This window comes from Manis javanica, chromosome 5 (genome assembly GCF_040802235.1).
Source record: "Manis javanica isolate MJ-LG chromosome 5, MJ_LKY, whole genome shotgun sequence".
NCBI lineage: Eukaryota > Metazoa > Chordata > Mammalia > Pholidota > Manidae > Manis > Manis javanica.
Window position 1 is genome coordinate 3155638 of NC_133160.1, and position 25250 is coordinate 3180887.

At 37.0% G+C, this 25250-nt stretch overlaps 2 protein-coding genes across 18 annotated transcripts in view; one reads left to right on the plus strand and one right to left on the minus strand.

Annotated features, from left to right (window-relative positions):
- SYCP2 (synaptonemal complex protein 2) overlaps positions 1 to 24843 on the plus strand; it is a 95641-nt gene extending 70798 nt beyond the window's left edge. For 12 of the 15 annotated variants that reach the window (XM_073236384.1, XM_017678564.3, XM_037006375.2 and 9 more), the window contains 6 exons: positions 729 to 823; positions 915 to 1014; positions 1380 to 1438; positions 1568 to 1646; positions 1755 to 1811; positions 2669 to 3498. In XM_073236384.1, coding sequence (XP_073092485.1) covers positions 729 to 823; positions 915 to 1014; positions 1380 to 1438; positions 1568 to 1646; positions 1755 to 1811; positions 2669 to 2746 — 468 coding nt within the window. In that variant the 3' untranslated portion in view covers positions 2747 to 3498. Of the gene's footprint in view, positions 1 to 728; positions 825 to 914; positions 1015 to 1379; positions 1439 to 1567; positions 1647 to 1754; positions 1812 to 2668; positions 3499 to 24682 lie in introns of those variants that run through there. The other 3 variants (XM_037006378.2, XR_012131217.1, XM_073236387.1) reach the window with 3 other exon arrangements.
- Positions 24714 to 25250, minus strand: part of PHACTR3 (phosphatase and actin regulator 3) — a 201721-nt gene continuing 201184 nt past the window's right edge. For all 3 annotated transcript variants that reach the window (XM_073236391.1, XM_037006393.2, XM_073236392.1), the window contains exon 13: positions 24714 to 24853. In XM_073236391.1, the coding sequence (XP_073092492.1) occupies positions 24838 to 24853 (16 nt within the window). In that variant the 3' untranslated portion in view covers positions 24714 to 24837. The remainder of the gene's footprint in view (positions 24854 to 25250) is intronic.

Below are 25250 nucleotides of genomic sequence, written 5' to 3' on the forward strand. Positions count from 1 at the left end.
AAAGGTTGCGCAGCCTCAGCAAGAGGCTCGCCCACTTCACTGTCTGGCCAGCTTGTACTTACATGCCTTAGTTACTGTGGCTTCAAGGATGTGCTGTTGGCACAAACATGCTATAAAATGATTTTTAACCATTACTGTTTCTCCACTCATCTTTTTTTCTCATATGGTTATGTTTAGAATTGACCATTCTTTATGTGCTTCTGTTAATTTTTTTCTGCACAGATTATCAGCTCTATCTCTTCCTTGCCTTTTATTAAGGGGTAAAACCTGAAATTATTTAAGATACTGTATATTTATTTTGTTTTGACTTAGTTTATCCAAGGTCGACCTAAAGAGAGAAACCCTGATTCATATATTCTGTAAATTATCTGTGGCTAAACGTGAATGTTTAGTGAAAAATGGCAAGTAGTTCTGAATGTAGCTTAGTCTGTGTTCCTGAAGAGAATTATAATCAATAGCATTTTTATAAATAATGGAGAGTGTGGTGGTGTCCTTAGGAAAATAATTATCAGCTCAACACTTAGTCAAAGCCTTCCTCATGAAGCCAGACAACTGACTGCACTGAGCGTATTTACTAACACTTCTTTTTAAATCACTGTTTGTAATTTTTCACTTTTTAAAGTTCTTAGTCATTTATATTTCATGATAAATACTTTGTTCTTAATATGGTATTGGCTTGATTATTATTTTGTAAAGATTTTTTCAAGTTAAAAAGAAGTATTTTACAGATCCGCAAAAAAATGATGGATTATTTTACTAAGCAGTCTTGGAGAACAGCTCAACAGCACCTGAAAACAATAAACCATCAGATCCAGGAGTGCAGGTCTGTAATACAAGTCTCTTATAAAATATTCTAAATGCTATATATTCTAAGTACTATAGTTTTTAAAAATCTCATTTTGTGTCTTTAATAGGATCAAAAAACTTGATAGATTCCAATTCATCATTAAAGAAGAGCTGGAGAATTTTGAAAAAGATTCACAATCTTTAAAAGATTTGGAAAAGGAATTTGTGGTTTGTGCTTTTAAGAATTTAACTTTAAAGCCTCATTTTTAAAGAGCTAAACTCAGGAAAACTTCTATTAGCCTTATGCTTTTAGGGCATACAAAAAGATTTTTGTTCTTTAGAGCACAATTTCGTTTTTGTATCTCAGATTTTTAGTCAGTTTCATTTACACACACTTAAATTACAGATAAATTTACAATGTACTTTTGATAATAAGGAAAAATCCTGATTTTCCTGTTCAGTTTTTTTTAATCTGGAATATATTCTTTGCATATAACCACACTGTTATTTAAATTAGGAATAGAAATGTAGTAATTCTGTCATTTTAATTTTTTAATCATACTAAGATATAATTTTTATATTTTAAAATTTAGGACTTTTGGGAAAAGACATTTCAGAAGTTCGGTGCCTATCAAAAAAATGAACAGCAGAGGTTAGTATAATATTCTTAATGACTAGGATCTAAAAAGTTAGATTTTTAAAAATAAGTTTATATTAAAAAATGTTTTATTATAGCAATTTAATTTGAATTCTTACAAAGATAACTTTATTTAATTGGTAGGCTTCACCTTTTGAAAGCTTCATTGGACAGAAATGTCTTCTACAACACCAATTATGAAGACACTATGTTTATATCTGAGGTATAATGTATATATAATCTCTATTGTTAGCCTAACTTTTTGCTGTGAAAATTTTATATAAATAATTCATATAGGAAGTATGAAATTTACTATAATCTATATTTACAGATGTGTTTGATGAAAGAAAACATGAAAATGCTGCAAGAAAGGCTTCTTGAGGAAATGGTAAATCAATATCTAGTTTGTGTTTTTCAAGTGGAATACTCATGCTTTTATATATTCTTAATGAGAAATCACAGGGTCTTTTTCTTTTAGGATGGAGAGACCATTTCAGCCCAGTGACTTTTAGTTCTTTAAATTAGAATGGGAGCAAACTTACAGTAAAATAATAGGGGTGATTTAAATAATGAGTCCCTCTTAAGGAAAAAAAAAATATCCATTTGCAAATTTTAAAATTGGCTAGAAAAATGGTATACTTGTATTAAAGTTCTATGCCCTGCAGCAGACCTCTGCAACGCTTTCTGAAGAAGCTGTCAAGGTAGAGATACCCAGAAAAAATTGTCTCCTTGGATCTCAAGACTCAGTTGCTTAGGTTTAGGCAAAAAATGATCTGACTGTGCAAAGGTCCAGTAGACCAGCCACTGAGTTCTGGGGGCATGTAAAGGTGCTGCTCCCGGTGAACATGCTTGGTGTTTTCTCAGAGACAGTAGGCATTTCTGTGTGTGCTGAAGTACTAATCTTTGTATCCTGGATGTAGTAATGTACTTACTAAAGTTTATGGAACCTCAGTATGCTGAAATTGTAGAGGATCAGTATGTTGTGACTCAGCCAACTTAGTCTGAAGCAAATGAGCTAGATTGTTGAAATTTTTTTCTAGACTAGATTTAATTCTTGAGGAAAATATAATGTAAATTTCATTTATTTCCAATTATCAGTATTAGTGATGATCACAGAACTCGATAGAAATTTAGGACTAGACCGTAGAGGATTGGATAGAGTGTGCACTGAAACACACTTATCTTTATGAAAGGGGTTGTTTTAAAATGAATCCCTAATAGCTTGATTTTTTTTCTTGGCCGTAGCAAGAAGAGGAGCTTCTTAATGTACTCGGAGGACTGATGTCATTATTCATGGCTCATGAAAGAAGTGTTAATATGTGATAACTAAGTTGTGTATAATGCAGGAAATACCAGGAGCCCCACAAACAAAAATAGACATGTTACCCAGGCAACAGTACCTTGGTAGGAACTCCCAAATTCAAAGAAATGTCCTGAGAAAGAACCAATGTAACATGAGTCCAAACCCAAAAGACTTTTGCCTGTATAAAACACATTTTTTTAGGGAGAAAGTTTCTGGGAAACCAAATAGTAAAAGGAACTGGCTTGTTGTGTGGTAATGTTTGCATTAGACAAGTCTTAGTGAAGTGTAGTTTCCTTTCAATAAGATAAAATTTATATAAAATTATTTTTAAATAGATATACAGTTTGGAGTAAGTCATTAATATATCTGTTTGTTTACTAGTTCAGAATATTCTACAGGTAATAAAAATTAAGCCATGCTTAGAAGGAGAAGTCTGAATTAAAATGTTTACCTGACTGTTAACTGACATTTGGAGAACATTGTTGTGGAGTATATTTACCCAGTTATGGCTCCAGTAGCCTAACATAGTTACTATATTCTTAAACATTTTAATTCTAGGTAGAAGTCTTATTAACTCATAAGCAGGCTGTTTTAACAAATACTTTTTAAGCTCCTTGTCTTTAATAATATTTTCTAGTGTTTGCTAGAACCATTGATGAATACACATTCAATCTGCCATAAATGTATATATATATATATATTTTTCAAAAGATACTAACAATGTATTTTGTAAAATTTATCAACCATTATTCATTAAAAAGCCTTACTAATCTAGGACTAGAATGTTGTAAATCTGAATCTGAGTCAATTTAGAAACTAATTGTAAACATCACATTTGGTGAGACACTAAACATTTCTGTCTAAAATCAGGAATAAAGCATAGGCTATATTTTGAAGTAATAATTACTCTTACAGAAATACATTCCTCCTAAAAATTGCCTAAGTATGTGAGACTATTTATAACATTCATAGGGGAAGTTCGATAAAATACATTCAAGTTATAAATGAATTGAGATAGATTTTCTATTCTAATAACCAGGTATAGTAAAACATCCATAATATTGTGAAGCTAAATAAATGAATAATAAATCACTAGACATAATTTTTTTTGTTATCATTAATCTACAAGTTACATGAAGAACATTATGTTTACTGGGCTCTCCCCTTCACAAAGTACCCCACACACACCCCATTAAGTCACTGTCCATCAGTGTAGTAAGATTCTGTAGAATCATTACTTGTCTTCACTGTGTTGCACAGCCCTCCCTATGCCCCCCACTATATTATACATGCTAATCATAATGCCCCCTTTCTTTTCCCCACGCTTATCCCTCCCTACCCACCCATCCTCCCCAGTCCCTTTCCCTTTGGTAACTGTTAGTCCATTCTTGGGTTCTGTGTTTCTGCTGCTGTTTTGTTCCTTCAGTTTTTCTTTGTTCTTATACTCCACATGTGAGTGAAATCACTTGATACTTGTCTTTCTCCACCTGGCTTATTTCACTGAGCATAATACCCTCTAGCTCCATCCATGTTGTTGCAAATGGTAGGATTTGTTTTCTTCTTATGGCTGAATAATATTCCATTGTGTATATGTACCACATCTTCTTTATCCATTCATCTACTGATGGACCCTTAGGTTGCTTCCATTTCTTGGCTATTGTAAATAGTGCTGCAATAAACATAGGGGTGCATCTGTCTTTTTCAAACTGGGCTGCTGCATTCTTAGGGTAAATTCCTAGAAGTGGAATTCCTGGTTCAAATGGTATGCCTTATTTTGAGCGTTCTGAGGGCCTCCATACTGCTTTCCACAATGGTTGAACTAATTTACATTCCCACCAGCAGTGTAGGAGGGTTCCCCTTTCTCCACAACCTCACCAACATTTGTTGTTGTTCGTCTATTGGATGGTGGCAATCCTTACTGGTGTGAGGTGATATCTCACTGTGGTTTTAATTTGCATTTCTCTGATTACTAGCGATGTGGAGCATCTTTTCGTGTGTCTGTTGGACATCTGAATTTCTTCTTTGGAGAACTGTCTGTTCAGCTCCTCTGCCCATTTTTTAATTGGATTATTTGCTTTTTGTTTGTTGAGGTGCATGAGCTCTTTATATATTTTGGATGTCAACCCTTTATCGGATCTGTCATTGATGAATATATTCTCCCATACTGTAGATGCCTTTTTGTTCTATTGATGATGTCCTTTGCTGTACAGAAGCTTTTCAGCTTGATTTAGTCCCACTTGTTCATTTTTGCTTTAGTTTCCCTTGCCCAGGGAGATATGTTCATGAAGAAGTCACTCATGTTTATGTCCAAGAGATTTTTGCCTATGTTTTTTTCTAGGAGTTTTATGATTTCATGACTTCCATTCAGGTCTTTGATCCATTTTGAATTTTGTGTATGGGGTTAGACAGTGATCCAGTTTCATTCTCTTACATGTAGCTGCCCAGTTTTGCCAGCACCATCTGTTGAAGAGACTGTCATTTCTCCATTGTATGTCCATGGCTCCTTTATCGTATATTAATTGACCATATATGTTTGGGTGAATGTCTGGAGTCTCTATTCTGTTCCACTGGTCTGTGGCTCTGTTCTTGTGCCAGTACCAAATTGTCTTGATTACTGTGGCTTTGTAGTAGAGCTTGAAGTTGGGGAGCAAGATTCCCCCCACTTTGTTCTTACATCTCAGGATTGCTTTGGCTATTCAGGGTCTTTGGTGTTTCCATGTGAATTTTTGAACTATTTGTTCCAGTTCGTTGAAGAATGTTGTTGGTAATTTGATAGGGATTGCCTCAAATCTGTATATTGCTTTGGGCAGGATGGCCATTTTGACAATATTAATTCTTCCTAGCCAGGAGCATTGGATGAGTTTCCATTTGTTAGTGACCTCTTTAATTTCTCTTAAGAGTGTCTTACAGTTTTCAGGATAGGTCTTTCACTTCCTTGGTTAGATTTATTCCTAGGTATTTTATTCTTTTTGATGCTATTGTGAATGGAATTGTCTTCCTGATTTCTCTTTCTATTAGTTTATTGTTAGTGTATAGGAAAGCCACAGATTTCTGTGTGTTAATTTTGTATCCTGCTACTTGGCTGTATTCCGATACCAGTTCTAGTAGTTTTGGAGTGGAGTCTTTAGGGTTTTTTATGTACAATATCATGTCATCTGCAAATAGTGACAGTTTGACTTCTTCTTTACGAATCTGGATTCCGTGTATTTCTTTGTTTTGTCTGATTGCCATGGCTAGGACTTCCAGTACTATGTTGAATAACAGTGGGGTGAGTGGGCATCCCTGTCTTGTTCCTGATCTCAGAGGAATAGCTTTCAGCTTCTTGCTGTTAAGTATGATGTTGACTGTGGATTTGTCATATAAGGCCTTTATTATGTTGAGGTACTTGCCCTCTACACCCATTTTGTTGAGAGTATTTGTCATGAATGGATGTTGAATTTTGTCGAATGCTCTTTCAGTGTCTATGGAGATGATCATGTGGTTTTTGTCTTTCTTTTTGTTGATGTGGTGGATGATGTTGATGGATTTTCAAATGTACCATCCTTGCATCCTTGAGATGAATCCCACCTGGTCATGGTATGATCCTCTTGATGTATTTTTGAATTCGGTTTGCTAATATTTTGTTGAGTATTTTTACATCTACATTCATCAGGGATATTGGTCTGTAGTTTTCTTTTTTGGTGGGGTCTTTGCCTGGTTTTGATATTAGGGTGACGTTGGCTTCATAGAATGAGTTTGGGAGTATTCCCTCCTCTTCTATTTTTTGGAAAACTTTAAGGAGAATGGGTATTATGTCTTCTCTGTATGTCTGATAAAATTCCGAGGTAAATCCATCTGGCCCAGGGGTTTTGTTCTTGGGTAGTTTTTTGATTACTGATTCAGTTTTGTTGCTGGTAATTGGTCTGTTTAGATTTTCTGTTTCTTTCTGGGTCAGTCTTGGAAGGTTTTATTTTTCTAGGAAGTTGTCCATTTCTCTTAGGTTTTCCAGCTTGTTAGCATATAAGTTTTCATAGTAGTCTCTAATAATTCTTTGTATTTCTATGGGGTCTGTCGTGATTTTTCCTTTCTCATTTCTGATTCTGTTGTTGATGTGTGTTGATTCTCCTTTTCTCTTAATAAGTATGGCTAGAGGCTTATCTATTTTGTTTATTTTCTCAAAGAACCAGCTCTTAGTTTCATTGATTTTTTTCTATTGTTTTATTCTTCTTGATTTTATTTATTTCTTCTCTGATTTTTATTATGTCCCTCCTTCTGCTGACTTTAGGCCTCATTTGTTCTTCTTTTTCCAATTTTGATAATTGCTACATTAGACTATTCATTTGGGATTGTTCTTCCTTCTTTAAATATGCCTGGATTGCTATATACTTTCCTCTTGAGATTGCTTTGGCTGCGTTCTACAGAAGTTGGGGCTTTGTGTTGTTGTTGTCATTTGTTTCCATATATTGCTTGATCTCTATTTTAATTTGTTTGTTGATCCATTGATTATTTAGGATCATGTTGTTAAGCCTCCATATGTTTGTGGGCCTTTCTGCTTTTTTTGTGCAATTTAGTTCTAGTTTTATTCCTTTGTCATCTGAAGTTGGTTGGTAGAATTTCAATCTTTTTGAATTTACTGAGGCTCTTCTTGTGGCCTAGTCTGTGGTCTATTCTGCAGAATGTTCTGTGTGCACTTGAGAGGAATGTGTATCCTGTTGCTTTTGGATGTAGAGTTCTATAGATGTCTATTAGGTCCATCTGTTCTAGTGTGTTGTTCAATGCCTGTGTGTCCTTACTTATTTTCTGCCCGGTGGATCTATCCTTTGGGGTGAGTGGTGTGTTGAAGTCTCCTAAAATGAATGCATTGCATTCTATTCCCTCTTTAGTTCTGTTAGTATTTGTTTCACATATGCTGGTGCTCCTGTGTTGGGTGCATATATATTTAGAATGGTTATATCCTCTTGTTGGACGGAGCCCTTTGTCATTATGTAGTGTCCTTCTTTATCTCTTGTTACTTTCTTTGTTTTGAAGTCTCTTTTGTCTGATATTAGTACTGCAACCCCTGCTTTCTTCTCACTGTTGTTTGCCTGAAGTATATTTTTCCATCCCTTGACTTTTAGTCTGTGCATGTCTTTGGGTTTGAGGTGAGTTTCTTGTAAGCAGCATATAGATGAGTCTTGCTTTTTTATCCATTCTATTACTCTGTGTCTTTTGATTGGTGCATTAAGTCCATTTACATTTAGGGTGACTATTGAGAGATATGTACTTATTGCCATTGCAGGCTTTAAATTCGTGGTTACCAAAGGTTCAAAGTTAGCCTCTTTAGTATCTTATTGCCTAACTTAGCTCGCTTATTGAGCTGTTATAGACACTGTCTGGAGATTCTTTTCTTCTCTCCCTTCTTATTCCTCCTCCTCCATTCTTCATATGTTGTGTGTTTTGTTCGCTCTTTTCAGGAGTGCTCCCATCTAGAGCAGTCCCTGTAAGATGCCCTGTAGAGGTGGTTTGTGGGAAGCAAATTCCCTCAGCTTTTGCTTGTCTGGGAATTGTTTAATCCTGCCATCATATTTAAATGATAGTCGTGCTGGATACAGTACCCTTGGTTCAAGGCCCTTCTGTTTCATTGCATTAAGTATATCATGCCATTCTCTTCTGGCCTGTAGGGTTTCTGTCGAGAAGTATGATGATAGCCTGATGGGTTTTCCTTTATTGGTGACCTTTTTCTCTCTAGCTGCCTTTAAAACTCTTTCCTTGTCCTTGATCTTTGCCATTTTAATTATTATGTGTCTTGGTGTTGTCCTCCTTGGATCCTTTCTGTTGGGGGTTCTGTGTATTTCCGTGGGCTGTTGGATTATTTCCTCCCCAAGTTTGGGGAAGTTTTCAGCAATGATTTCTTCAAAGACACTTTCCATCCCTTTTCCTCTCTCTTCTTCTTCTGGTACCCCTATAATATGGATATTGTTCCTTTTGGATTGGTCACATAGTTCTCTTACTATTGTTTTGTTCCTGGAGATCCTTTATCTCTCTCTATGTCAGCTTCTATACGTTCCTGTTCTCTGGTTTCTATTCCTTCTATGGCCTCTTGCATCTTATCCATTCTGCTTATAAATCCTTCCAGGGATTGTTTCACTTCTGTGATCTCCTTCCTGACATCTGTGATCTCCCTCCGGACTTCATCCCATTGCTCTTGCATTTTTTTCTGCATCTCATCCCATTGCTCTTGCATTTTTCTCTACATCTCCATCAGCATGTTCATGATTTTTATTTTGAATTATTTTTCAGGAAGACTGGTTAGGTCTGTCTCCTTCTCAGGTGTTGTCTCTGTGATCTTTGTCTGCCTGTAGTTTTGCCTTTTCATGGTGATAGAGATAGTTTGCAGAGCTGGTATGAGTGACGGCTGGAAGAGCTTCCCTTCTTGTTGGTTTGTGGCCTTCCTCTCCTGGGAGAACAGCGACCTCTAGTGGCTTGTGCTGGGCAGCTGAGCGCAGACAGGGCTTCTGCTTCCTGCCCCGCTGCTATGGAGTTTATCTCCGCTGTAGCTGTGGGCGTGGCCTGGCTGGGGCTGCTGCTCCAAAATGGTGGAGCCCCGTTGGAGGGGGATCAGCCGGGAGGCTATTTATCTCCGTAAGGGGCCTCTGTGCTCCCTGCTGCCCAGGGGGTTAGAGTGCCCAGAGATCCCCCTATTCCCTGCCTCTGGACTAAGTGTCCCGCTCTGCCGCTTTAAGACTTCCAAAAAGCACTCTCCAAACCAAAACAACAACAGCAACAACAACAACAAAAAATTAAACAAAAAAAAAGGAAAACACACAATTTTCTTTGTCCTCAGGGGCCGGTCTCAGACACCCACTCACCGGTCTTGCTGCCCTGTTTCCCTAGTATTGGGGTCCCTGTCCCTTTAAGACTTCCAAAAAGCACTTGCCAAAAAAAAAAAAAAAAGAGGAAAAAAAAATGGCCGCTCCCGTTTCTTTGTTCTCCCGCGTCGGCCTCAGGCATCTGCACACCGGTCCTGCCACCCTGTTTCCCTAGTATCCAGGATCCCACGCATGCACTGTGTCTGCGTTTTTGTCCGGACGGCTGGGGCTGGGTGTTCAGCAGTCCTGGGCTCCTTCTCCTTCCCGCTCAGATCTCTCTCTTCCTGCTGGGAGCTGGGGGTAGGGGTGCTCGGGACACGCTGGGCCGGGGTTTGTATCTTACCCCCTTCGCGAGGCGCTGGGTTCTCACAGGTGTGGATGTGGTCTTGATGTTGCCCTGTGTCCTCTGGTCTCTATTTTAGGAATAGTTGTCTTTGTTATATTTTCATAGATATATGTGGTTTTGGGAGGAGATTGCTGCTGCTCTACTCACACTGCCATCTTGGCCAGTAAATTTCACTTTTATACACCAGTTACTGAAGCCAAAACCTAGAAGTAACTCATGATTCTTTTCCTTTGTCCAGTTGATAAAAAGTCCTGAAGATTTTAACAAAAAATATGCTCCACACGTGTACTTTCCATCCCTTCCATAGTGTCATCATTTCTCACATAGGCAGTTGTGCAGCAGTCTCCTAAGTGGCTTTCCAACACTCATGCTTGTCTTCACACAGCCTTTTACTCACTTAGCAGCAAATATATTCTTGCTATGTCATAAATCATACCATGCCACTCCCTTACTTAAAACTCTGTAATGACAATACATTCCTAAGTAACCAGTAGGTCAGAGAATAAATCACAGGGAAAACAGAAAATACTTCAAGACAAATGATGAAACTTACATCAGTCAGGGAAAGCAGTGCTCAGAGGGAAATTTACCTACATTTAAATGAAGATCTCAAATAACCTAACTTTATACTTCAAAGAATTATAGAAAGAAAAGCAGATACACCAAATTGTCAGAAGTGAAGAAATAATAAAGGTTAGAGTGGAGATTAGAAAACAACAGAAAAAAAATCAACAAAACCAAAAGTTGATTTTTGAAAATATCAAGAAAATTGAGGACATAATTACTGACCTTGCAGAAATAGAATGGATTATAAGAGAATTCTATGAACGACTGTATGCCAAAAAATTAGATGACTCACATGAAATGGACAGATTCCTAGAAACACAAACTACCAGAACTGATTAGAAGAAACAGAAAATCTGAGACTTATAACAAGAGATTGAAGGAGTAATCAGTTCTACCACACATTTAAAGAATTAACAGTCCTTCTCAAATGCTTCCAGAAAATAGAAGAGGAAGGGATATTCCTAACTCATTCTATGAGGGCAGCATTACCTTGCCAGATTGAAGCCAGCTAAAGACACCACGAGAAAACTACAGACCAGAATACTTATGAATATACAAGTAAACATCCTCAACAAAATGCTAACACTGAATCCAGCAACATTTTAAAAGGAATAAATTTAATGAAAGAGATGCAAGATTTGTATGTGGAAACTATAAAACCATTATTGAAAAAATTAAAGACCTAAGTGGGAGGACATCTCATAGTCATCCACTGCAAAACTTAATAATGTTAAAATGGCAGTACTCCCTGAGACAATTTATAGATTTAATGCGATTGAAACCCCAATATCCTTTTTGCAGAAGTGAAAAAGCTGATCCTAAAAATCATATTGAAATAGAAGGGACCTTACATTTAACACAATCTTATAAAAAATAATAAAGTTGGAAGACTCACACTTCCCAAATTCATATTAACTACAAAGCTACATTAATCAAAATAGTGTGGTGCCTAGATAAGGATAGACATAGACCACTAGAATAGAATTAAGAATGCAGAAATAAACATTCATCTATGGTCAATAACATTTAATCAAGGATGCCAAGACATTTGGTAGGGGATAGTTTCTTCAACAAATGGTTTTGGAACAACTGGATAGCATGTAAAATGATATGGTTGGTCCCTTACCTTACACCAGATATAAAAAATTAAATGGGTCAAAAACCTAAAAGAGCTAAAATCATAAAACTTTTAGGAAAAAAAACAGGAGTAAATTTTCATGATCTTGGATTTGTCAATGGAATCATAGATAAGACACCAAAAACACTAGTGACAGGAAAATGGTAAATTGGATTATATCAAAATTTTAAAAAACTTGTGTAAAGAATACTATAATAAAAGTGAAAAAGCAAACTACATAATGGGAGAGAAAATTTACAAATCAGATATCTGATTAGGGTCTAGTATCCAGAATACATAAAGAATTCTCACAACCAATTCAAAAATGGGCAGAAGACTTGCATAAACATTTCTCCAGAGAAGATAAAGAAAAAGCCAATAAACACATGAAAATAAACTGAAAATCATTAGTCATTAGGAAAATGCAAATCAGAGCCATAATAGATGCCATTCATACCCACTTGGATGGCTAGAATCAACAGAAAATAAGTGTCAGCAAGGATGTGCAAGAACTGGAACCTTTAAGCATCTCTGGGGGAATGTAAGATAATGCAGCCGCTGGGGAATACAGTTTGGTGGCTCCTCAAGAAGTTCAAATAACCACATGACTATGCAATTCCACTATTACGTATATTCTCCAAAGAATTGAAAACATAAATATTCAACAAATACTTGTACAAGAATGTTTACAGAGCACTATTCACCACAGCCAAAAGGAGGAAACCACCCAAATGGTCAGTGACTAAATATGCAGCATGTCTGTACAACAGAATACTATTCAGCCGTAAAAGGAAAGAAGTGTTGATTCAAAAACATGTGAAATAAAAGAAGTTAGACACAGAAGGTCACATACTGTATGATTTGATTTACATGTAATGTCCAATGTATGTAAATCCAGAGATAGCACTTTAGTAGTGGCCGCCAGGGGCTTTGGGAAAGGGAAAATGAGAGACTGCTTACAGTGTATGCGGTCTCCTTTGGTAGTGATGAAAACGTTCTGGAACTAGATGTAATGGTTATACAACTTTGGGAATGTACTAAATTGTATTTCCTTCACATAGTTAATTTTATGGTATCTGCATATCACCTGAATTAAAAAACAAACCACAAAACCTCTCCAGTGGTTTCCTTCACAGTGAAAACCCAACCTGCGTATCATGGCCTAAGAGACTGCTACATGAACTGGTCTCTGCCTCTTTCTTCCCTGTTTCCTAAACCTCTCCTCTTGTTCAGTGGAAGTTCAAGCATTTTTCCTTGAACAATCTTACTTATATCTAGAGTCTTTGCTCTTGTGATTCTATTTCCCTGGGAACTCTTGCTGTCCATCATGTCTCCATTTATTATACACTCTTATGAAGGTTTCACATGAAAAATATTGTGGTTACTACATTCACCCATATTATCAAGTCCCCCTCCCCCCCATACTCCATTGAGTCCATCAGTGTAGTAAGATGCCATACAGTCCCTACTTGTCTTCTCTGTGCTACACTGTCCCCCCTGTGACCCCACCTACACTAATTGTAATTGTGTACTAATTGTAATATCCCTCAATCCCATCCTCCCTCCCTCCCCACCCACACTCCCCCACACTTCCCCTTTGGTAACCCTAGTTCCTTTTTGGAGTCTGTGAGTCTGCTGCTGTTTTGTTCCTTCAGTTTTGCTTCATTGTTACACTCCACAAATGAGGGAAATCATTTGGTACTTGTCTTTTTCCACCTGGCTTATTTCACTGAGCATAATACCCTCTAGCTCCATCCATGTTGTTGCAAATGGTAGGATTTCTTTTCTTCTTATGGCTCAATAATATCCATTGTGTATATGTACCACATCTTCTTTATCCATTCATTTACTGATGGACACTTAAATTGCTTCCATATTTTGGCTATTGTAAATAGTGCTGCAATGAACATAGGGGTGCATATGTCTTTTTGAAACTGGGCTCCTGCATTCTTAGGGCAAATTCCTAGGAGTGGAATTCCTGGGTCAAATGGTATTCCTAGTTTTAGTTTTTTGAGGAACCTCCATATTGCTTTTCACAATGGTTGAACTCATTTACATTCCCACCGACAGTGTAGGAGGGTTCCCCTTTATCTGCATCCTTGCCAGCATTTGTTGTTCCTAGTCTTTTTGATGTTGGCCATCCTAACTGGTGTGAGGTGATAATCTCATTGTGGTTTTAATCTGCATTTCCCTGATAATCAGCGATGTGGAGCATCTTTTCATGTGCCTGTTGGCCATCTGAATTTCTTCTTTAGAGAACTGTCTGTTCATATCCTCTGCCCATTTTTTAATAGAGTTATTTGCTTTTTGGGTGTTAAGGCATGTGCATTATTTATATATTTTGGATGTTAACCCTTTGTCAGATATGTCATTTACAAATATATTCTCCCATACTGTAGGATGCCTTTTTGTTCTACTGATGGTGTTCTTTTCTGTACAGAAGCTTTTTAGCTTGATGTAGTCCCATGTGTTCATTTTTGCTTTCATTTTCCTTGCCCTAGGAGATGTGTTCAGGAAAAAGTTGCTCATGTTTATACTCATGAGATTTTTGCTTATGTTTTCTTTTTCTTCTAAGAATTTTATGGTTTCATGACTTACATTCAGGTCTTTGATCCATTTCGAGTTTACTTTTATGTATGGAGTTACAGTAATCCAGTTTCATTCTCTTATATGTAGCTGTCCATTTTTGCCAACACCAGTTGTTGAAGAAGCTATCATTTCCCCATTGTATATCCATGGCTCCTTTATCATATATTAATTGACCATATATGCTTGGATTTATATCTGGGCTCTTTGTTTCTGTTCCACTGATTTATGGATCTGTTCTTGTGCCAGTATCAAATTGTCTTGATTACTGTGGCTTTGTAGTAGAGCTTGAAGTCGGGGAGTGTAATCCCCCCAGACTTTATTCGTCCTTCTCAGGATTGCTTTGACTATTCAGGGTCTTTTGTGGTTCCATATCAATTTTAGAACTATTTATTCTAGTTCATGGAAGAATGCTGTTGGCATTTTGATAGGGATTACATTTAATTTGTTGATTGCTTTTGGGAGAATGGCCATTTTGACAATATTAATTCTTCCTATCAATGAGCACAGGATGTATTTCCATTTATTGGTATCTTCTTTAATTTCTCTCATGAGTGTCTTGTAGTTTTCAGGGTATATGTCTTTCACTTCCTTGGTTAGGTTTATTCCTAGGTATTTTGTTCTTTTTGATGCAATTATGAATGGAATTGTTTTCTTGATTTCTCTTTCTGTTAGTTCATCGATAGTATATAGGAATGCAACAGATTTCTGTGTATTAATTTTGTGTCTGCAACTTTGCTGAATTCAGCTATTCTAGTAGTCTTGGGGTGGATTCTTTAGGGTTTTTCTATGTACAATATCATGTCATCTGTAAACAGTGACAGTTTAGCTTCTTCCTTACCAATCTGGGTGCCTTTTATTTCTTTCTGTTGTCTGATTGCCGTGGCTAGGACCTCCAGAACTATGTTGAATAAAAGAGGGGAGAGTGGGCATCCTTGCCTTGTTCCCGATCTTAAAGGAAAAGCTTTCAGCTTTTCACTGTTCAGTATGATGTTGGCTGTGGGCTTGTCATATATGGCCTTTATTATGTTGAGGTACTTGCCCTCTATACCCATTTTGTTGAGAGATTTTATCAGGAGTGGATGTTGAATCTTGTTAAATGCTTTTTCAGCATCTGTGGAGATGATCATGTGGTTTTTGTCTTTCTTTTTGTTGATGTGGTGTTTGATGTGACAGATTTTCAAATACTGTACCATCTTTGCATCCCTGGAATAAATTCCACTTGCTCAAGATGGATGATCTTTTTGATGTATTTTTGGATTTGATTTGCTAGTATTTTGTTGAGTATTTTTGCATCTATGTTCATCAGGGATATTGGTCTGTAATTTTCTTTTTTTGTGGAGTCTTTGTCTGATTTTGGTATTAGAGTGATGCTGACCTCATAAAATGAGTTTGGAAGTATTCCTTTCTCTTCTACTTTTTGGAAAACTCTAAGGAGGATGGGTATTAGGTCTTCACTAAATGTTTGATAAAATTCACTGGTGAAGCCAAGCCATCTGGTCCAAGACTTTTGTTCTTAGGTAGTTTTTTAATTACCACTTCAATTTCGTTGCTGGTAATTTGTTCAGATTTTCTGTTTCTTCCTGGGTCAGTCTTGGAAGGTTGTATTTTTCTAGAAAGTTGTCCATTTCTTCTAGGTTATCCAGTTTGTAGCATATAATTTTTCATATTATTCTCTAATAATTCTTTGCATATCTGTGTTGTGCATAGTGATTTTTCCTTTCTCATTTCTGATTCTGTTTATGTGTGTAGACTCTATTTCTTGATAAGTCTGGCTAGTGTTTATCTATTTTGTTTATTTTCTTGAAGAAGGAGCTCCTGCTTTCATTGATTCTTTGTATTGTGTTATTCTTCTCAATTTTATTTATTTCTGCTCTAATCTTTATTATGTCCCTCCTTCTACTGACTTTGGGCCTCATTTGTTCTTCTTTTTCTAGTTTCATTAATTGTGAGTTCAGATTGTTCATACGGAATTGTTCTTCTTTCCTGAGGTAGGCCTGTATTGAAATATACTTTTCCCTTAGCATGGCCTTTGCTGCATCCCACAGATTTTGCGGTGTTGAGTTATTGTTGTCATTTGTCTCCATATATTGCTTGATCTCTGTTTTTAGTTGGTCATTGATACATTGATTATTTAGGAGCATGTTGTTAAGTCTCCACATGTTTGTGGGCTTTTTTGTTTTCTTTGCATAATTTATTTCTTGTTTCATACCTTTGTGGTCTGAGAAACTAGTTGGTACAATTTCAATCTTTTTAAATTTACTGAGGCTCTTTTTGTGGTCTAGTATAAGATCTATTCTTGAAAATGTTCCATGGGCACTTGAGAAGAATATATATCTTGCTGCTTTTGAGTGGAGTGTTCTGTAGATGTCTGTTAGGTCCATCTGTTCTAATGTGTTGTTTGCTGCCTCTGTCTCCTTATTTTCTGTCTGATTGATCTGTCCTTTGGAGTGATTGGTGTGTTGAAGTATCCTAAAATGAATGCATTGCTTTCTATTTCCCCCTTTAATTCTGTTCATATTTGTTTCACATATGTAGGTGCTCCTGTGTTTGGTGCATAGATATTTATAATGGGTATATCCTCTTGTTGGAGTGACCCCTTTATCATTATGTAATGTCCTTCTTTGTCTCCTGTTACTTTATTTGCTTTGAAGTCTATTTTGTCTGATATAAGTACTGCAACTCCTGCTTTTTTCTCCCTATTATTTGCATGATATATCTCTTTACATCCCTTCACTTTTGATCTGTGTATGTCTTTGGGTTTGAAGTGAGTCTCTTGTAGGCAGCATATAGATGGGTCTTGTTTTTTTATCCATTCAGTGACTATTATGTCTTTTGATTGGTGCATTCAGACTATTTACATTTAGTGTGATTATCGATAGGTATATACTTATTGCCATTGCAGGCTTCAGATTTGTGGTTACCAAAGGTTCAAGGGTAACTTCCATAGTATCTAACATTCTAAATTTAACTCACTCAGTATAGTATTACAAACACACTCTAAAGGTTCTTTTCTTCTTCCTCCTCCATTCTTTATATATTAGGTATCATATTCTGTACTCTTTGTCTATATTTTGACTGACTTTGGGGGTGGTTGATTTGATTTTGCTTAGTAATTAATTGGTCTACTTTCTTTATCATGGTTTTATGTCTTCTGGTGATATTATTTACCCTTAGGAACACTTCCATCTATAGCAGTCCCTTTAAAATACACTACAGAGATAGTTTGTGGGAGGTAAATTCTCTCAGCTTTTGCTAATCTGGAAATTGTTTAATCCCTCCTTCAAATTTAAGTGATAATCTTTCCAGGTAGAGTATTCTTAGTTCCAGGCCATTCTGCTTCATTGCATTAAATATATCATCCCACTCCCTTCTGGCCTGTATAGTTTCTGCCGAGAAGTCTGTTGATAGCCTATGGGTTTTCCTTTGTATGTGATCTTTTTTCTCTCTCTGGCTACTTTTAATATTCTGTCCTTGTTCTTGATTTTTGCCATTTTAATTATTATATGTCTTGGTGTTATCTTCCGTGGGTCCTTGTGTTGGGAGATCTGTGCACCTCCATGGCCTGAGAGACCATCTCCTCCCCCAAGTTCGGGAAGTTTTCAGCAATTACTCCTCAAAGACAGTTTCTATCCCTTTTTCTCTCTTCTTCTTCTTCTGGTACCCCTCTAATGTGAATATTGTTCCGTTTGTATTGGTCACACAGTTCTCTCCATATTCTTTCATTCCTAGAGATCCTTTTTTCTCTCTGCTTCAGCTTCTTTGTATTCCTGTTCTCAAATTTCAAGTTCATTTACTATCTCCTCTACTTCATCTAATCTGTTTTTAAATCCCTCCATTGTGTTTCATTTCAGATACTGTATTCTTGAACGTTTGTATCTCATTTCTGAATTCTTCCCTGAGTTCTTGAATATTTTCCTGTACCTCCATGAGCATGTTTATGATTTTTAGTTTGAAATCTCTTTCAGGAAGATTGATGGGTTTAGTTTCACTTGGCCCTCTTTTTGGTGTTTGTGGGATTTTGGTTTGAATCAGGTTCCTTTGATGTTTCATATTTGTAAGGCCCACCCACTAGTGCTCAGAACCTCTACTCTCTGGATCTGCTCAGTCCCTGGAGCAATGGTGGGGCAGGGGACCAGCACTGGTGCCTGTCGGGAGGAGAGAGGTCTTTCCTGCTTCCCGGCTGCAGTGCTTGTCTCCACCGCCAGGGCCAGTGGGCTGAGCACACAGGGAGCGGCCTCTATGCTTTGTACTTGTAACTGCCATAGGCGGGGCTGCCCTCTGGCTGGCCTGGTGCAATGGCAGGGGCAGTGGTTTGCAAGCCGGTGCCGGCTGGGAGGAAGGCACAGCAGGCTCCATATTATGGTGGGGGGCCTCGGAGCTGTGTAGCCAGCCAGGGGGATGGGGTGCCTGAAGCTCCTAAAAGTTCCCAACCTGCTGGGAAGAGTGCACCCAGACAATTTTGTCCACCTGTTCTTTCTCCTGAACAGCAAGCTCTGTTCAACCCTTGCCCCTTTAGCAGCCTTCTCACTGTTAGGAAGTCTCTCAGACTGCCTGCTTTTCTTTTGTCCCAGAGCAGCCAGATGTGGATCCCTGTTTTTCCCAAGTGGCTGGAATCTCAGTCTCTCTAAGTGTTCCACCTGTCTTAGCTTTCTAACCCCACTAATCTCCAGAGCACCATGTAATGTAGGTTCCTGCTCCCAGAGCAGATCTCCAGGGGTGGGTGTTCAGCAGTCCCAGGCCTCCACCCCTTCCCCGCTCTGTTTCTCTTCCTCCTGCCAGTGAGCTGAAGTGGGGGAAGGGCTTGGTTCCCTGTGGATCCTGGCTTTGGTACGTCAGCATTTTCCTTGAGGTCTGCTGGTTTCCCCAGGTGTAGACAGTCTGCTGCAGCCTTCTTTCCTGTTGCTCTTTCAGGATTTGATGTTATTTGTTATATTTTCATATTACATGTGGTTTGGGAGGAGGTTTCTGTCTCACCTCTCATACCACCATCTTTAATCCCCCAACTCCTTAAATAGTAGTTCTTTGAGAGGACGTCCCTCACAATCTCATTAATGTTAATACCACTATCAGTAGCACTTTTTGGTGTCAGAAATTTATTTCTGCCTTCACTCCACATGCTGCTGTAAATTTCAGGGGAATAGGAACCTTGTCTGTCTTGTTCCTCAGTATTTCTAGAACCTAAAAGAATGCCTGGAACAGCAGCTACAACAGTGTGAATGAATGAGTGAACAGACATAGCATTTCTAGGTAGGAATTTACTAAATTTAAAGAGGGCCAATGTGTCTCCTAAAACTGATCCTCAGATCCTATATATATAGTATCATTTCCATTAAAACCAGTAATAAAGTATTAGTCAACCAGCCATTACATATCTATTCTGTCACATGCACTGTGCTCAACTCAAGATACAGAAATGAGTAATATGAACCCTTTCCTTGTACTTAAAAATGAGATATATATGTATGTTTTTAAAGTAGTCATGCAGAATCATATGGATTTCCATTTTATTGGCCCCTTGGAAGAATCAGGTAAATCAAATGTACACAGACTGTATTACTAAAGATGTTACAGTTGCAATGGTTATATTTATAACAGGTTTTTAAAAATATACTAGGCCAGAAAATGTCCATGGAAATACTCTAAGATAACAGCTAGAGGAAAATATTTAATTTCTGAAATACAAATGCATTAGATTTGTATTAATTACTGAAATACAAGAGAGTTAGATCTCCATATTGTACTATCATGAATATAATTTTGGTTTATGCTTTGATAGTAATAATTTTAAATAAAAGGAAGTTGGAGCAGTGGGTTGTCACAATAATGAAATACTTGTCTTTAAGCAATAGGGCTTTTATTATTTACCTAATCAGATGTGCATTTTATGCAAGTCAAATTACTGTTTATAACAAGTATTGAAATTTATAACAAGATTTGATAAAAAATTTAAGCTTATTTAGTAATGAAATATAGCTGTTTTGTGTAATTCATTTTTAACATTTCTGTTATAAAATGCATAGTTATTTAAACTTAAAAAAGATTAGAGTTGGCAGTCTTAAACGGTCTAGTAAATGTTTTAGGCTTTTTGGGCCAAAAGGTAAGTTTGAGGATATCCTACAGGTACTTCAATAAGTATGTCAAATGTAACCATTTAAAATTGTAAGAACTATTCTTAGGTTGCAGACTATAAAAAAATAAAGGTGGGCCAGATTTGATCTGTGGGCTATAGTTTGTAAGACCCCTAATTTAGAAGGAAATTTTTAAAAGATTTCTCTGTTCTTTATTATATGAAGTTTATTCCTCAATTTCTCTTACTCTTCAACAGAAATAGCAATTTCAATCAATTCTGCATTAGCAGAGGCTAATGATTATGTTATCTAATACAGCCAAAACTTAATTTTACTATTGCAGACGTACTAAAGGTAAATGATTCTCATGCTAATGGCATATTTCTTACCTGGATCACAACTTAACAACAGGTTGGTGTAGGTTTACCACACTTCCTCAACCAAATTGAGCTGTAAAGTGGTGTTATCAGTTCCAGAAGAACCCATGGAAAAGGACAGGGGAGAGAAAAAAATTTTTGCAGCATTAGTATAGCCAAACAGAAAAATACTAAACTCTACAGACATTACTAAAGAGACCTATTATGCCACCAAATCCTAATACCACAGATGCCCAGCAGACCCTTTGTATAGTAGTAGGCCATGTGGTTTTCATCTGATATTTAATTCCACATTAAATTGGCAACCTATGAATTCTGCCACCTCTGACCTCAGGGCCTCACAGTTGCTGGAGGTAGTTCTTCAGCCATTCTATCATCATCTGTTAACAATTAACCCAGTCAGACAACCCCTCTACATGAATTCATGCTTATTTCTAAGCTCCTCAACAGATCAAATTAGAAGTTGAAGTGAGTAGACATGAAAGGAATCATAAGTAAAATAACATACCCAGAAAGAATGGTAGTAAACAAATCTAACTTGGAATGTAAAAGTCGGAGCAAGATGTTAGGTGGTTCCTGAGGCTCTGTACCACGCTGGAGTCCTCACCATAACCGGGAAGTTGTCTGGATGGAAAATGGTATGGACTGGGTGCTGGATACCACTCACTGGGGGCACACACCTGGGTTGTAACATTTGCAGTGCATGTATCTTTGAAAAGAGAACACACTGCATTTAGAAAGTAATGACACATATATAATATATAATAGTGTGTTTTCAACTTTAAAAATTAGCATATATACCATATCCCTACCATTGCTTGTCAAGAAAATGCAGTTTTTAGCATGTTCTGTTCACATTCTTCAAGATTTATAGTTGAGATTAAAGACTTCAGTCATATTACTCTAAGCATAAAATGCCATTCAGTTTTCATAGAACTATGGAATTGATAGCTTTTTCATTTTCCATTGTTCATTCTAACAAACTCTAAATGTGAATGAGAGAGATGTTCCGAATAGTGTCATTATCAATAAATTTATATAAAAGTAAACAAATACAATCTGTAGTAATTCATTGTTTAAAAGTATTTTCATATGTTAAGTTTGACTTTTAGTATTTTCAGTTGCTTATGAGCATCTTCTGAGATGTTTCATACAAAAAACTGAAAAAAAATCTTGGGTAAAGAGCTGGGTAAATGGGTATTGGAAGCAGGTAAGACTAATAATTTTAACAGTATAATTACAATTTTTCATTTTTGGACTTGGATTTGCTATTGAAGAACTGTGGATACATAGTTAAAACTTTGACTTTCACCTCCAATATATACTAGAAAAAAATTAGACTTGTAATTACCATATATTTCCACAAGGTATACCTCTTAATGTTAGGCGTGTTTTTTAATCTATTTCAGTTGTCCAAATAATTAGTCATGTAATTTCAAAGTCCCTTTCAATTTTTTTAAATGTACTTTGTACAAAGACATACAATGTATTATTTCCCCTAAAAAGATTGGCTTAAAACTTGATGCTTCAAGAAGTGATTTAATTTCCTCTCACAAAATTACCAAGTCTTTAAAATCTTTTAAACTCCTTAAAAACAATTTCTTTTAATGACTTAATACTCATTGTTACTTTAATAGGCATATTTTACTTTGTGAAAATGAGAACAAAGTCAAGGCATAAAAACCTCAATGACTACTACTTATTAGTAATGAAGAATTATAACTTAGAACTGTATCTGTTATTGAATAAGGCAGAAATTACTTTTTCTAAGTCTTCAGGCTCTTACATATATAAACTTTCTCTTCACATTTATATGCATGTATACTACCAGTGCCATTTAATTTATGAATTTATGTTTAGTTTTGTTTTCCAGCTAACTAGGATGAGCGAGATTTGAGATGCCATATCATATACTTGCTTAGTGCAGGATTACATGTACTTAGTAGGTGCACAGTAAATATACTTGATTCATAGTGTTAGTTTATCTTTTAACCTCTGTGGTAATACCTGATAACATGAAACACGGGAATACAATTTGGAGTGCTAGTTTATGATTAATAAATATACAATGTAGAATGTAGATGATGTTGCTAAAATTTTTTATTGCAGTGAACATATCTTCTGGTTTTATGGTAGCTTAGGACCCTTGAGTCTGGACCAGAGTAAACTCCTTTAGGTATCCTGTACTTAGTTTTTAATTTTATTTATCCATTAGTTATGGGACTTCACTCGGTCAGAACACCTGAACATTTGTCCCATCTACCATGTTATCTCTTAACCGTAGGTGCAGTTTGGGTATCTGAGCAGTACTGATCCTTCTTGCTTGGAGACCCAGGATGACTTTTGGAACAGAAGCACCTTTTTCCATTCTTCATTCTCATAGTACATATATGGCTATTTCTATGTGAAGAAGATCAAAATCTTAGTTTTATATAATCTGGGTTCTGAGTAATATTTTAAAATGATTAAAGTTTTTTGGAGGTTGGCCACAAATAATGGTTAAGAATAAAACATATATAGATACATATTAAATACATTATATATACATACACACTGCTTATAAAATTGAGCTGGCTTCTAGTCAGAAGAGATTTAGGTATTTTCTCATTTCATAGAGATATTGAGACTCAGAGAAGTCAAGCAATTCATAGAAGGTTACATAGCAGGATAAGAAGTAGAGCTAAAATTTTTCTACCATAACAGTGATTTCTTATAAAAGACTTTAATTCAACTAATGGGAGGTTTGCTGGCATCTAGGATCACAAGTCATTAGGACGAAGTGGTACCACAAGGGCTGTACAGTTTCCGTGGGCCCTTGACCCACTGCCGTCAAAGTAGAACAGGAAAGGTCGTGGAAAGCACTGAGGTAGCATGTGTGGTAAGAAGTCACAGGGGACATGCACTTGCTCCAGGTGCCACCTGGCAACCATACCAGCAGCTTAGAATGTGACCCGTGCTGTGCCAGCACTCGGCTACATTATCTCCTTTAGAAATTACAGCAGTGTTACGGGAGGGAGGGAGGGGGAGAGGGAGAGCAGAGCTTTCTATAAAGGAAATGCCTTACTGGACAGCACAGAACTGGGTTCGTGCACAGGCTCTGCAAGCACCTCAAGCCGTGCGCCAGCCACTATGCTTTCGGCCCCACCACCTTCATGGGTGGAGGGACGGCTTGTCTTTGTAGGACACTCATTCAAAGGCCAAGTAAAAATACCTGTTAAGTTAAAAGTACATGTTCCCTAGTTCCCTCCTTTGTGCCAAGATCACTTTTTATCTTTGTGCTGGGGTAGATACCCTCTTTATAATCTCTATACCATCTAAACCTTTGTTTCCTACAGTTTAATACAGTTTGCAATGTGAACTTACAAGAGGGCATAATTTTCATCGTGGAATTTTTCAACATGTTACTACTTATTTCTAGGTTCATTACTCAATGATATATAAACTTGAATTGACCTGGAAAATATTTGATTTTCCAAGGTACAAACCACATACACTAACAGAATTTACAAAACAAAACACAAAAAGTTGGAATTCTCTTTTATGTGTTTGAATCCTGACGGCTCAAAGTAACAAAAAGTTTGTTTCGTTTCACAGATCCCTGTTCTAACAAATTTCTCATCCCAACCCAAAGAAATGTAAAGCCCAAGTTAATTTCCTGCATTAAGTAGTCATTTAATTAAAGAACAAAATTAACAGGAATCAAAATGTTGCAGCTGTATTTTTTGTTAGACATTATATAAAAAGGAAAAAAAAGTATCATACAGTAAATCATTTTGTATAACATGAACATAAAGAGTTCTCAAATTAACTGTGATCAGAATAAAAATGTCTTTCCAACATAGTACTGAATGGCACTGTACCACAGATCCCTCAAGTTGGAGGCCCTGAACTGGTGAACCGCACATGCACGTCACCCGTCCACTGCACTGCACAACCGCAGAACAAGGTTGAAAGGCAAACAAGTTTTCTTCTGGTAGAGTTACTTTGGGTCTTAACTGACCCTAACAGTCCACACTCCTCAGACACCAACAAGTGAACTGTGTCCTCTGGTTTATCCTCTTACAGGTATAAGCGCGGCCAAGATTTCACCTGTGTGCGTGACCCTGCTCCTCTCACAAACACAGCAGGTAGTCTGGAGCTGAACTTCAGGAAAAGGTCCCTGGTGAATGTTCAGTGTTGGTATCAAAAATTAAACACAAATTCTTCTCAGAAGAAAATCTCTATGGCCTATGGAATCTGGAAATTACAAAAGACAATTTCAGGTCATACATTTCTAAATTCAAATAGCCAAAACTTTCCATGAATAAATCTGTTGCTGTTAAAGGTGTCTCAAAAGTCCAACATGCAATGCACCTACTCTGGTTAAAGCAGTGTGGGGTGCCAGCGGTTCCCAACTCAGGCCCCTCTTGTACCCAGCAGGATTAGATGCAAAATCCTTAAGACCGTCTAAAGCTTGGTTTGAAAGCTGCTGATGAGCCTGTGCTGCACACTGACAGGCCAGGGCTTTGTTACACCAGTGGAAGCAGTGAATTGACTGATGAATTATTGGAGATTATAGTAAAGTCATGGTTTTGCTTTTTTTGGTTGAGTTGGTAGTGTGCTTTTGATAGCATAAAACATTTAAGAAATATTC